We start from the raw sequence: 10,579 nt of genomic DNA, 5'->3' as shown, positions 1-10,579 counted from the left end.
TTGTAGTAACATTTTTGGACAAAACTATTGACTGGAACATCTGAAACTTAGACCTTGAAAATGACGTTTTCCGTTCAGTTTGAACTTCGCGCCTCTATCGCTTTTTCACTTTGACTCCTCACTTACTCCTCACTTACTCCTTTGACTTTTCTTACCCTCACTCTCAACCAATGACAGACCTTGTTTACATTTTGCTTGCATTTTGTGACGTAAGGCCGCTGAATCCTAATACTCTTGATTGCAATCATTGGACATGTTATGGTAGATTTACAGAATACCAGATGGCGCTTATAACATATTAAATAGAATATGCTCACGGGGGTCCTTGTTTACCCCTTTGCACTTGAGCGCTCTCTTTTGGCTTACGTAGGGATGTCTCGAGGGTTTGGCTGTGGCATGTGTTAATTACAATAGTGTCGAAATAAGCGGAGCTGTCACACAAAAAGCAACAAAACATTGTGCTAGAAACGATAAAAAGATGAAACTTTTAGCTCGCTTTGGTACAGAAGTTCAATTGTTGGTTGAAAAAGCGGTGTCATTTTTACATTTGACACATCCCTACTCATCCGAAAGATGGCGCTTGGGCGCAAAGGGGTACAAACAAACCAACAGACTAATCGTGTGATCCTATCCTATTATTCAAACTTGCGAAAGCTTTAGGGTTGGGCTATGTGTTCCCACCCTGAATCAGGCCAAAAAACAACGAGACTCTTAGTTGGATTCAAAATGATTTCCTCGTTGTCATGTTCTTCCATTTCATTGTAGGCGATCTCTCCGACAATCACGACATCATCTCGATGAAGGTGTATGAGATAGATGCCACGGAGGAGCAGCTCAAGGAAGATCGTTCCCACATCAACCCGTCCTCGACGTTTTTCCAGCCTCCGCGCGATCACGTGGACGATCCGAAGCCATCGGCCATGTCCGGATTCAAGACCTTTGTCTTGCTTCTTTTGGGGGTGTTGGTCTGTGTGGGCTGTTTGGTGGGTGGAATCATGATTTACCAGAAACAACAAGACAATTCGAGGAAACGATTCTATTGATAAGAGTATTGTTTTCTGGCCATTCTTTAACCAAACATTCCGAGGCTGGTTGGCCACAAGTTCACAAACCCGCCCATGGGTTGGGTTCTCCTCCCTCAGAGACGAGGCGCTTCAGTCAGCAGTGCTGTGAAATCTTTTCCTAGAGCAATTCTTGTGGAACATGTCTTAAACTCTTACGTCTTCTCCGTTAAATTGTTTGCAAAGTGTGGCTTTTTGTGAAATCGGCGTAATACTTCGATTGAGATTGATTATCTAATGTAATCATTTGAACTATCAAAAAATAAAAGAATAAAATGTTCTTGCCTTTTCCTCCACCAATTGACCTCAACCAATGCTGCTTGGAAAGCTCACTTTATCGGACAAAATCTCAAAATATCCATGCAAACGAGTTTTAACATTTTTTTCCAAGGCTTTTTGAAAGCCAAATGTTAAAGATCAGTTTTCTGAATAAAGGCTGGTCATTATTTCGTCCAAGCTCAACAATTTTCTCCGTTAGTGTTTCAACCATAATGACAATGAAAAATATATAAAAAAAAGAATTCAATTGCAATTGTGAATAAATTGTTATGAATGTTAAATCCGCATGAAAACAAAGCTAAGGGGAAAAGTAAAATCAAGACCTGGGATCTATCTACTTAGAAATAACAAATATGAATCCAAAGAAGCAACAAAGACATTGTGAAACCTATCTCTATCTGACGTGAAATATAATCGTCCGTAAGGTCGATCAATAGGAACCCTACAAATTTAAAACTGTATATCTCGCGTTTCTGCGACCAGAAATAAATACGTCATTCATTCATTCTAATATTTGAATTTTATCCCACATTGGCAGGCAAATAAAACTCTATTTGAAGATTTTTAGCTATAGCATATACTTTCATCGAAAAAGTTCACGGACTTTAGAACCAATCATGGGAAGAATGAGCTTCGAATGTGTTCATTTTATACCTTGTATTTTGTCAAATATTGAAACGCTCTTGAACGCAAAAGGTCCGATTTTACTACTTTCTTGCGGCTGCTCTGTATATAGAAGTGAGTATCTTACGAGGCCTGTAGCTATGACTGACAAGCTTATTAGCAAATCACCCAAGACAGGAAATGGAAATGAAGCAAGCCCTGCAGCTGAACTGGAAATTCCAATAAAAAGCGCCAAGCTTTCCCCCTTTTCAAATTGAGTAGAAGGAACATTTGACCACGCGGATTCCTCCAAAAACACGGTGACATAGTAACGCATCGCCTTTCTCGTTGTTTGGTCAGTCAGGCGAATGAGATGATCGATACCGTTGTCGTACATCAACGTCACGTTTGATGGAAATGACATTCGCTTGCCACTCACCGACAAGTACAGACTTTGCCTGAATGGATTCCATTTCACTTTGTGATATGGATTTCAAGACTCTTAATCGCACTTTTGGAAGCATCGTGCTAATTTTGGACGACAAGGCAGTGAGACAAAACCTAACTGTTTTATTGACCATAGTGTTTTTTGTCGGTGTTTGGGCCAACTACGGCATGATTCGCAAGTTACTAATTTGGCGAAAGCGATTGGGTCACTTGGACCGAGCATCCCTTTATCTGATCTATGCTGGTTCTTTAAGCGGACTTGTGGTCTTGGTTCAACTTCATGCCCTCTTAACTTGGCCCAACCGATCTACGAACTTGTCGCTTTACCTGGATGCCTCGGATATTTGGCCCATGGCGATGGAATTTTGTACCCGAGTTAGTCTGATCTCAAAGTCGATTTTCACGTGTCAGATTGCTGTCATTCGGTAAGATATTTCTCATCGTCTGATTGGATCAGTTGTTGAAATTCAAATACTTTCTATTTTGAAACATTTGCATTAAAAAAAAAAACCATGTACATACGTATTTCGTCGGTAAGGATAACATTTTATGCTCATTTCCAAAAGCTTGCTGTTGTTTCCTTTAGAAATCATTATCAACAGACCATTTGACACCCAAATAGTGTGTCATAAAATGTTAAAATATTTCATTCATCGGCGAAGAAAACATGCCTATATTTTATAAAAGAACGAAGTGATTTCTATAATACTTACTTCATTTCAGATGGTCCTATTTGTGCACGCACTTGGAATTGAGAAGGACATTATTGGAACCGTTATCATGTGTGTGGAAATTCGCTTTGATTGCCTCCACAGCAATGGCGTTGATCACAATCTATTCCTCGACCAATTTCAACCAATATCGTGGCATACCCATCTACCATGCGCTAGCCCAACGACAAATCCTGGGTGATCGCCCTAAATGCACGGTGTTTACTGACCGTTTGGTTGTTTATTTCTTAAGCGTCATGCACTTGTTAACTTTATTCAGTTATGTATGCCTGTTTAAGAGTTTATTCGATCATGATTACTCAGTCCGCGTGAATCCAATGAGTCAAAACCGCCAAGCTAGGTTCAAAGAGCGACACCGGAAAAATGTCAGCCATGCATGGGCCCATTTTTTGTGTTGGGTTGCGGAATTGGTGTGGCCTATTTTCTTGTTCTTTTCTTTGGCGGGATTTGACATTCGCCGTGCTTCGGATTCTGTGGTTCTGTGTATGTTTCTGGTGCCCTCAATAAACTTTGCTTGGGGACCTTTCATACTAAATTGGTTATCTTGAATATAGTGGAGTATTTATTTCTCTGAATAGTGTAACAATGTGAGATATGCGATGCAATGAACTATTATGTTAGATGTACGACTTATCTCTCGAAACCATGAATGATTGTTTTGGTGATGATGGGTTACGATGATGATATTTGGAGATTTCAGGATTATCACAGAGCGCCGGGATAGATCTCTTCATAACAGCGTAATAAGGCAGAAGGACTTTGGGGACACTGAAGGGTAGGTAACACGGAGAAGAGTACAACAATAAACTTTAAAAGATCAAGGCCAAGTTGTTCAGAAGGGATTCCACAATGATGTTTTGTTGCATCATATCCAAGGCCATATTCTGTGTCATAGCATGACTTGGAGGCCACATCAACGTCGGGCCAAACACTATCGCCAAATTGGGAATCTGCATTCGATTGAGTTCTTTGAATTCGGTCACCCTGAGTAGATGAGTTAGTAATGCTTTCAAAGTGGCGCGATGAACACGTGGCATCGCTTGAAGAGTGTCCCGCATCAGTTTTAGTTTGGATTTCTTGTTTGTGGATGAGCTGGCCTTCAGGAGCTTATCAACACAATCCCAAGGGATCAGAGGCTCCTTGAGCTCGCGGAAGAACAGTTTCAGGGCTCCTGTCAGTACGTGAACATCGTCCACTGTCTCCAAGATAGCAAAATTTCCTTGGTCCACCTGCAGTCGGATCTTTTGAATGTGAGAAAGGTTGCCCGATTGTCGGTACACTCCGTCGGTTTTCAAGAAATCGCCTTTCTCAATTTCCAGGATGCACTTTCTGACAAACAAGGGAACCACCTCGGGGCGTTTGCCCTCTTCCCCAAGATCCGAGAGTTCCAGTTCTCGGAGAGTGCTTCCGAAGACAGGTTCGTTCTTAATGATTCCTCTCTTGAACAGATCATCCATGGTTGGGCGCTTTTGAAAGAATTTCCTGAGCTTCTCTCGAATGTTGCTCTTGGTTTGGGCATTTTGAAAAGTGTATGAGTTACCATTGGCGGATGACGGAATAGGGGCTGACAGTGCTCCATTCGATCCTGCAGGTAAACCCATAGGACTCACGCCCTCCTCCAGTTCCTCATTGGAACCAAGAATCTTCATTTTTAGGCTCTTGGTTCGACTCACTTTGAGATTTTTGTTACGCTTATCATTAGCAGGGAATTGTAGAGTGGAAACCTGAAATGCAGAACAAGTTAAAGGTGATTTTGAGTGTATGACCCTTGTTTGCGTCTGAATGATGTTATCCTACCTGACTAGCGTCCGAAGATTTGCGTTCCCCAACTGAATCGTAACTGTTTCGATGATGAAATTGTGCCGTTCTGACTGGAGGCACGGGACCCTTACGAGGTCGATTGAACCTGTCCATGATCTCTTTGATCTCTTGGTACCACTCCGCCGCCATTTGAAGAGAATCGTCTTGCATAAGGATTGAGACACCTAATACGGTGTTGACTTCAAACACATTGCTCCTCTTGGATTTGTCACCGGTGCACCATCCCACACTTGCCCCCTTGAGATCGATGCAATGATCAGGTTTGGCACTTGTGTGACCACCACTCTGCATGGAAGCGAAAGTCTTGGCATCTTTAAAGAACAACAGGAACGTGTCCGTGAGGACCACGTGCGAATGGTTCCAGTTCTTCCGGGTCCGCTTTCCGTTTTCAATCAACTTCGTCTTATTCATGGGACCTTGTTTGACCACCACAATGTTGACATTGCCGATCTGAAAACTTGGAGTCGAGAGCGGGAGCGTAAATTTACGTTCCAACATCTCCGTTTTTGTGATGGATGGTTTGGGTGCCAGAGGTGGGGATTCGCGGTCTGATGGCCCTTCCTCATCCAAAGGGTTTGCTTGATAGTTATCGGTGATTCGTTTGGTTGATCCTAGAGGGCAAATCAAGGAGTTAAGCATTGTTCGTCGGGTGATGATTCGTACACATGAGATTCTCAACCACCCAAATACCTGTGAGTGGTTTCCTGAAATGTTTGGTGTTGATTTCTAAGGGGACTTCGATTGTTGTGTTGGTGGAGGATTTCGAATTATCTTGAATGCTTTGAGACACGTTCGGCAGGCTCCAACAGGATTCATTCCCATTTTCCTCATAAAAGTATACTGCACCCTTTTCGTCCTCTGCCGAAAACCATCGAACCCCAGTGAAAACATTGACATAAAATGAAGATCCAGTGTCCGCATCGGTCTGCAGTTCGTATCCATCCGGAGGGGGCTATATAAATGGGCGCAACACGAGTAATGGCTTAGTTTGATAGCACGTTTATGGAAACACCGAGAATTTACCTCGAATTTTCGTGGAGGTTTCCGTCGATTGTCCACGTTTTCATCTTTATCACTTTCGCGCTTCATCAACACTTTTTCTTTGGCAGGTTGGTCATCGTCAAAATCGAAGTTCAATTTCTGCGCCGCGTCCTCAAATTCTAACGGTATGGGGCTTGAGGGGGCAGAGAGTCCGGCTAAAAATAGATAATAGGCAATGAGTTTCCAAAAATCTCTTGCTAAAGCTCGAACAGTACGAATAGAAAAGAAGCTATAGCTATATCGTAAAGTATATTTTAGAATTCAGACAGAATGTGAATTTCTTAAGGAATGGTGAAGCTCAAAAACACAACCGGTTGAGAGGGAGAGCTAGAATGCAAAACCAATATTTTTCCAATACCATCAAAAGCAAGTTAGTGCGCCTAAATTTCGTGAAACGGGACCTTTGACCTGGTTTTTCTCCCTTTTGGTAGAGAGCTATGTGAGGTGTTTTTCTGCATTGACATGCTGGTGCGTAATCAAGAACTAACTTACCATCACTGGAGCCTTTTGGTTTTCGGGGAGGCTTCCAACTTTTCTCCTTTGTCACGTTGTTGAAGTAAAACTTCCGCCCCGAACTCACATCCTCGTATTCATCCCAATCGGTTAGAACCTGGAAACGGAAAAGGGTCTGTTAAGTAAGTTATTAAGAAAAAAAGCACTTCGAAGCTTCTCACTGGTCTGATGGGAGTCAAGCCTAGGGGTTCCGGCGAAGGTGGTGATCGGGATGTGGTAGAAGTGCCCGCCGGAGATTTTGTTCTCGAATCCGAGGAAGAGTCCAAGGTGTTCAAGGGTGAGGATGATTGATGAAAATCTGACACGCTTTCCTCCAATGACCGTTCCCCGTTCAAAATTGAATCTTCACTGCTTTCAAATGAAGTTGAACAGCTCTTGTCGGGACCCTCTGACATGGGCTCTTCACCCCCTCCACGAAGAAGGAGGTCGTTCAAAGGCTCGGTGCGAATCTGGAGTGGCTCCGATTTCGAGGTGTCTATCACTAGTTTGTTGTAAGAGCCTTCTTGAGTCGAGTCCTGCCTCTTCTGAGCCTCCTGTTGAACAAAGTAACTTTTCTGATGATGTAACATGTTCTCAATGTTCTCGTTAACTAAATTGGTCAAGTCAGACTTGATGGGGAGTCGGATGGGCTCGATTTTGTCCTCAAGAGCCTCACGCTCCAAAGTCTGAATGAGGTCACTCTCTGAGGCCACTTTACTCAATCGTTTCTCACTGAAAATGAACCTTTTGGTCACAGAATTGCTCTCACTCGATTTCACTTTAAATGAGCCCTGCTTGAAAGTGGTGAATTGAGGCTTTTCAGTCGGAGCCGGTTTGAACTTGCCCGTTCTGTTGTCCTCGTCACTCGTTCGCCGCTCAAACACGCGAGGAACCGCGTTTGAATTTAAAGGCCCACTATTGCTATTGGGTTCAATAGTATCACTTCCAGGAAATGCTCCTAGATGGTTGGAATTTGGCATAACCCCCTGGAACAGGGGCGACGCAAATGGAACATCGGTTCTCTTTTGTGGAACAGGCCGATTAAAGGTGGGCACTCTCGGAGCAGGGTATTTGCCGCTGTTAGCTCCTAGGCCTCCCGGCACGCTGGGCCTCTTGGCTTTGTATGCTGCAAGGCCTTCGCTTCCAAGGTCGGTCTTGGAACGTTTGCTGAAGAACCGAGCATGCAGACTGCTCTTCTGAGGAGGCTCAGACAGAAGGGAGCCCCCCACTGCATTGGCATTACTGACACTTTTCTCGCCTCTTGACTTGGACGAACCACTTGCACTGACTGTCTTAGACTTGGAGGTCTTCTTGCTGGGCTCGTTGGTAACAGACGATTTCTTCGAGGTCTTGTTACCATGAATAACTGAATTAACGAGGCCACTCGTATTGGCTTGAGGTGGTGGTGGTGGTGAAGGCTCTTTATCTTGAGGCAGAGGGATCTTGCTTCGCGGCAATGGGACAGGTTTCCTCCGATCTATGCTGCGATTGGAGTCTATTGTGTCATTGTTTCCCTTGCTCGGAAACACGAGACCCTCCGTGTTCTGATAAGCCGAGATCCGACTGCAACAAAAACAGAAAAAGAAATTTGAGTCTCAAATGTGTGAAGCATCGGCATCGGAGAAGATCAGGGCCCCCGCAACATTTAATGTATGCACATTTTGTTCAGCCACCCATCTACGTCGAAAACAAAACCGGTTCTCCAAGTTGGAGAAGAGCCGTACGTACGTAGGTGTAGAGAGGAATGTAATTGAAAACGGATCTTTAGGCCTGGCAAGAAGCCAGATAATCGACTTTTCTCCCACTTGCAATCATCGCAATCGGCGGCCCCAAGGAATAACTAGTAAATGGAAATTGTATCGCCATTGCCCATGGTCGATATCATGATCATTTGTTTCCAATCTCCGAGTGTTCCACGCTAACAATCAACGGCACCAATCGTCGTCATCTTCAATATCGGGTTTGAGCTTATTTGCCTTTGGAAATCGACACTGAACTGGGACGGAGGAACACATAGTACTACTACTTGTTAACATGTACGTGGTCGGCTAATCCTCTTGGAGAGCATTACTTTGGTTTCCCTTTAAGGTCACTTATGCAAGGAACTTTATGACTTTACTTGCGTAAAAGTAATCGCCTTAATGCTAGATAAAACTGCAAGCCAAAACTACTCGATAAGAATATGCAACCTAAGAAAGGATGGCAAAGAACACGCACATACAGTTCTAATGCATTTTGCAACTTGCTCGCTATGTATCTTTCAATTGAACATGTGGGTCCGCAGATTGTGATGAGTCGACGAATGTTTGGATTTCGAATTCCGAGAGATTCGAAAACACGCTGCTGCAATAATAAAAGGCATTTTAGCGCGAAACCGCAACGAGGCCTTCTCATTCGAATGGTTGGCGATATTCGATGTTATCAAGGGCTCTCAAATTCAATTCGCCATTGTAAACTAGTGGATGGATGGATGGATGGATGGACGTCTCATTTCAATTACATCATTCCCAAAAGCTGGGCAACAAAGCAAAATCAATCAGAAGAACAATTGTTGGGAAAATAGCGGACCATTCGCACCCTGGACGTGACTGATGATTGGTTGGCTCTTTGACTTGCCTGACTTGATAGGAGCCCCGTCTTCGTTTCATGGTTTCTTGGTATCAGTCCATTAGTTATTCACAAAACTTTCACGGCATTTCCCAATGATTCTCCAAGTCCTCATGACTGAAGCGCTCTTCGGTTCATCAATACCGATCACCTGGATCTTTCGCAAGTCCAATAACAACTACCATTAGTCGTCCTACCAATCGGGGGTCAACAAAATGACCATGGCCAAATGTCTAGATAAAAATTCTTGTCCCCACAGGAACTTCTCGATACTAGCAGACTCCAATCTAATTGTGAATTTTAAACAAAGAAAACAAAAACCGCAAACTTCAAAATTCAGCGCATACAAGATTCGTTCAAATGATATCAATTTTTGAGCTAATGAGCACACTCCACTCTATCGAATCTAGGTAATCAACCACCAAGAAGAAAAGAAAGATAGAAGACGGTTTCTCACCCTTTGGTGGTTTTCAGTTGCAGGTCGGTGCGACTACCTGCCCCATGAGGATAGTGATGTCCTGTTTGTGCACCACTATTGCTATTATTGTTGTCGTTGCTGTTGCTGTTGCCGCCGGATCCGCCAGTCACTTCGTTGTTGGTATTGGTGGCGTTGGTGGTCGATCTCCTTGCACGGATCGATTTCTCATTTGCCTCATTGCTCACCAACGAGGACTTTTCTTTCCCACCACCATTCACCAGCTGATGAAGATCGACATGGTGGTGATTAGGTGGGGAAGAAGAGCGATGGTGTTCAGCCGTCTTGGTCTGTCCCGAAGACGACAATGATGATAACGGGCGCCTTCCGTTGTGACTCAGGATGGTCATTGCCGGAACACTAATAGCACTTTGAAGACTACTCCCGTCGGCCACACTCCAAGATTTCCGCTTGTCCAGACCTTCGAAGGTGGGCCGCTTCTCCAGATTGGCACCGGATTGGAGAAGTAAAGCACCCGCACTGATTTGTTTCGGAAGTTGAGCTGACCCTCGGGCATCCTCTTCTTTGATCACATCGATGCTGCTGTTCCGGTTGAAGCCCAAGGAGCCGTTTTGGGTGGGGGGCACGCCCCCTGGAAGTGGGTTGTTTTGGTTATGAGACAAGAGTACCCTCTTGTTGAGATCGGCGACGAGGATGGAGTCCAATGAATTGCTTCGGTACCGTTCCTGGAACAGGTATAAAGGGATAAAGTGCGATGAAGCAAGGCTGTGATTGATTGCATGCTAAAGTTCGTACGGACGGTTGATAGTGAGTGTCCTTGCTTGATTAGTCACACCTAAGCTGGTTTTTTTGCAAACTCTGATTGAGATTTGAGAATGTCAGGCCTCAGACCCGCTAGAGAAGGTATCGCTCTGGCGATATGAAATGTCAGATCCACTTTACTGCCAGATCACTCAAGGTTGAAAGTGAAATCCGTTCCATTGGATTTCTGTTTTCCCAACGATAAATTGAAATTATGTCAAGTTCGGGGTTGGGATGAAGACAAATGAACTTCGAACCCA

The 10,579-nt window shown here is 44.0% G+C and overlaps 3 protein-coding genes and 1 long non-coding RNA gene across 4 annotated transcripts in view; 3 read left to right on the top strand and 1 right to left on the bottom strand.

Annotated features, from left to right (window-relative positions):
• LOC131880577 (vesicular integral-membrane protein VIP36-like) overlaps positions 1 to 1,341 on the top strand; it is a 7,494-nt gene extending 6,153 nt beyond the window's left edge. The window contains exon 6 of the mRNA XM_059227245.1: positions 766 to 1,341. Coding sequence (XP_059083228.1) covers positions 766 to 1,043 — 278 coding nt within the window. The 3' untranslated portion in view covers positions 1,044 to 1,341. The remainder of the gene's footprint in view (positions 1 to 765) is intronic.
• A 547-nt stretch (positions 1,342 to 1,888) lies between these two features.
• Positions 1,889 to 3,669, top strand: LOC131880353 (uncharacterized). The gene is made up of 2 exons (XM_059226962.1): positions 1,889 to 2,815; positions 3,114 to 3,669. The coding sequence occupies exons 1-2, from the start codon at positions 2,406 to 2,408 to the stop codon at positions 3,667 to 3,669; spliced, it is 966 nt and encodes a 321-aa protein (XP_059082945.1). The 5' UTR covers positions 1,889 to 2,405.
• A 1-nt stretch (position 3,670) lies between these two features.
• LOC131880350 (rho GTPase-activating protein 12-like) overlaps positions 3,671 to 10,579 on the bottom strand; it is a gene marked incomplete in the record, with an annotated part of 24,144 nt that continues 17,235 nt past the window's right edge. The window contains 7 exon segments of the mRNA XM_059226961.1: positions 3,671 to 4,845; positions 4,919 to 5,553; positions 5,633 to 5,894; positions 5,966 to 6,138; positions 6,476 to 6,593; positions 6,658 to 8,038; positions 9,540 to 10,243. Coding sequence (XP_059082944.1) covers positions 3,931 to 4,845; positions 4,919 to 5,553; positions 5,633 to 5,894; positions 5,966 to 6,138; positions 6,476 to 6,593; positions 6,658 to 8,038; positions 9,540 to 10,243 — 4,188 coding nt within the window.
• The window catches only part of LOC131880354 (uncharacterized), a 16,508-nt gene continuing 10,079 nt past the window's right edge, over positions 4,151 to 10,579 (top strand). The window contains exons 1-2 of the long non-coding RNA XR_009373253.1: positions 4,151 to 4,371; positions 4,441 to 4,538. This is a non-coding gene — a long non-coding RNA (uncharacterized LOC131880354). The remainder of the gene's footprint in view (positions 4,372 to 4,440; positions 4,539 to 10,579) is intronic.

Source organism: Tigriopus californicus, chromosome 5 (assembly GCF_007210705.1).
Source record: "Tigriopus californicus strain San Diego chromosome 5, Tcal_SD_v2.1, whole genome shotgun sequence".
NCBI classification, from domain to species: domain Eukaryota; kingdom Metazoa; phylum Arthropoda; class Copepoda; order Harpacticoida; family Harpacticidae; genus Tigriopus; species Tigriopus californicus.
This window is presented reverse-complemented; position numbering and strand designations above follow the sequence as displayed.

Coding starts and splice junctions, on each gene's coding strand:
- LOC131880353 (XM_059226962.1), top strand. CDS start 2,406: ATGGATTCCATTTCACTTTGTGATATGGATTTCAAGACTCTTAATCGC. Junction 2,816..3,113: donor TGTCAGATTGCTGTCATTCG/GTAAGATATTTC, acceptor ACTTCATTTCAG/ATGGTCCTATTTGTGCACGC.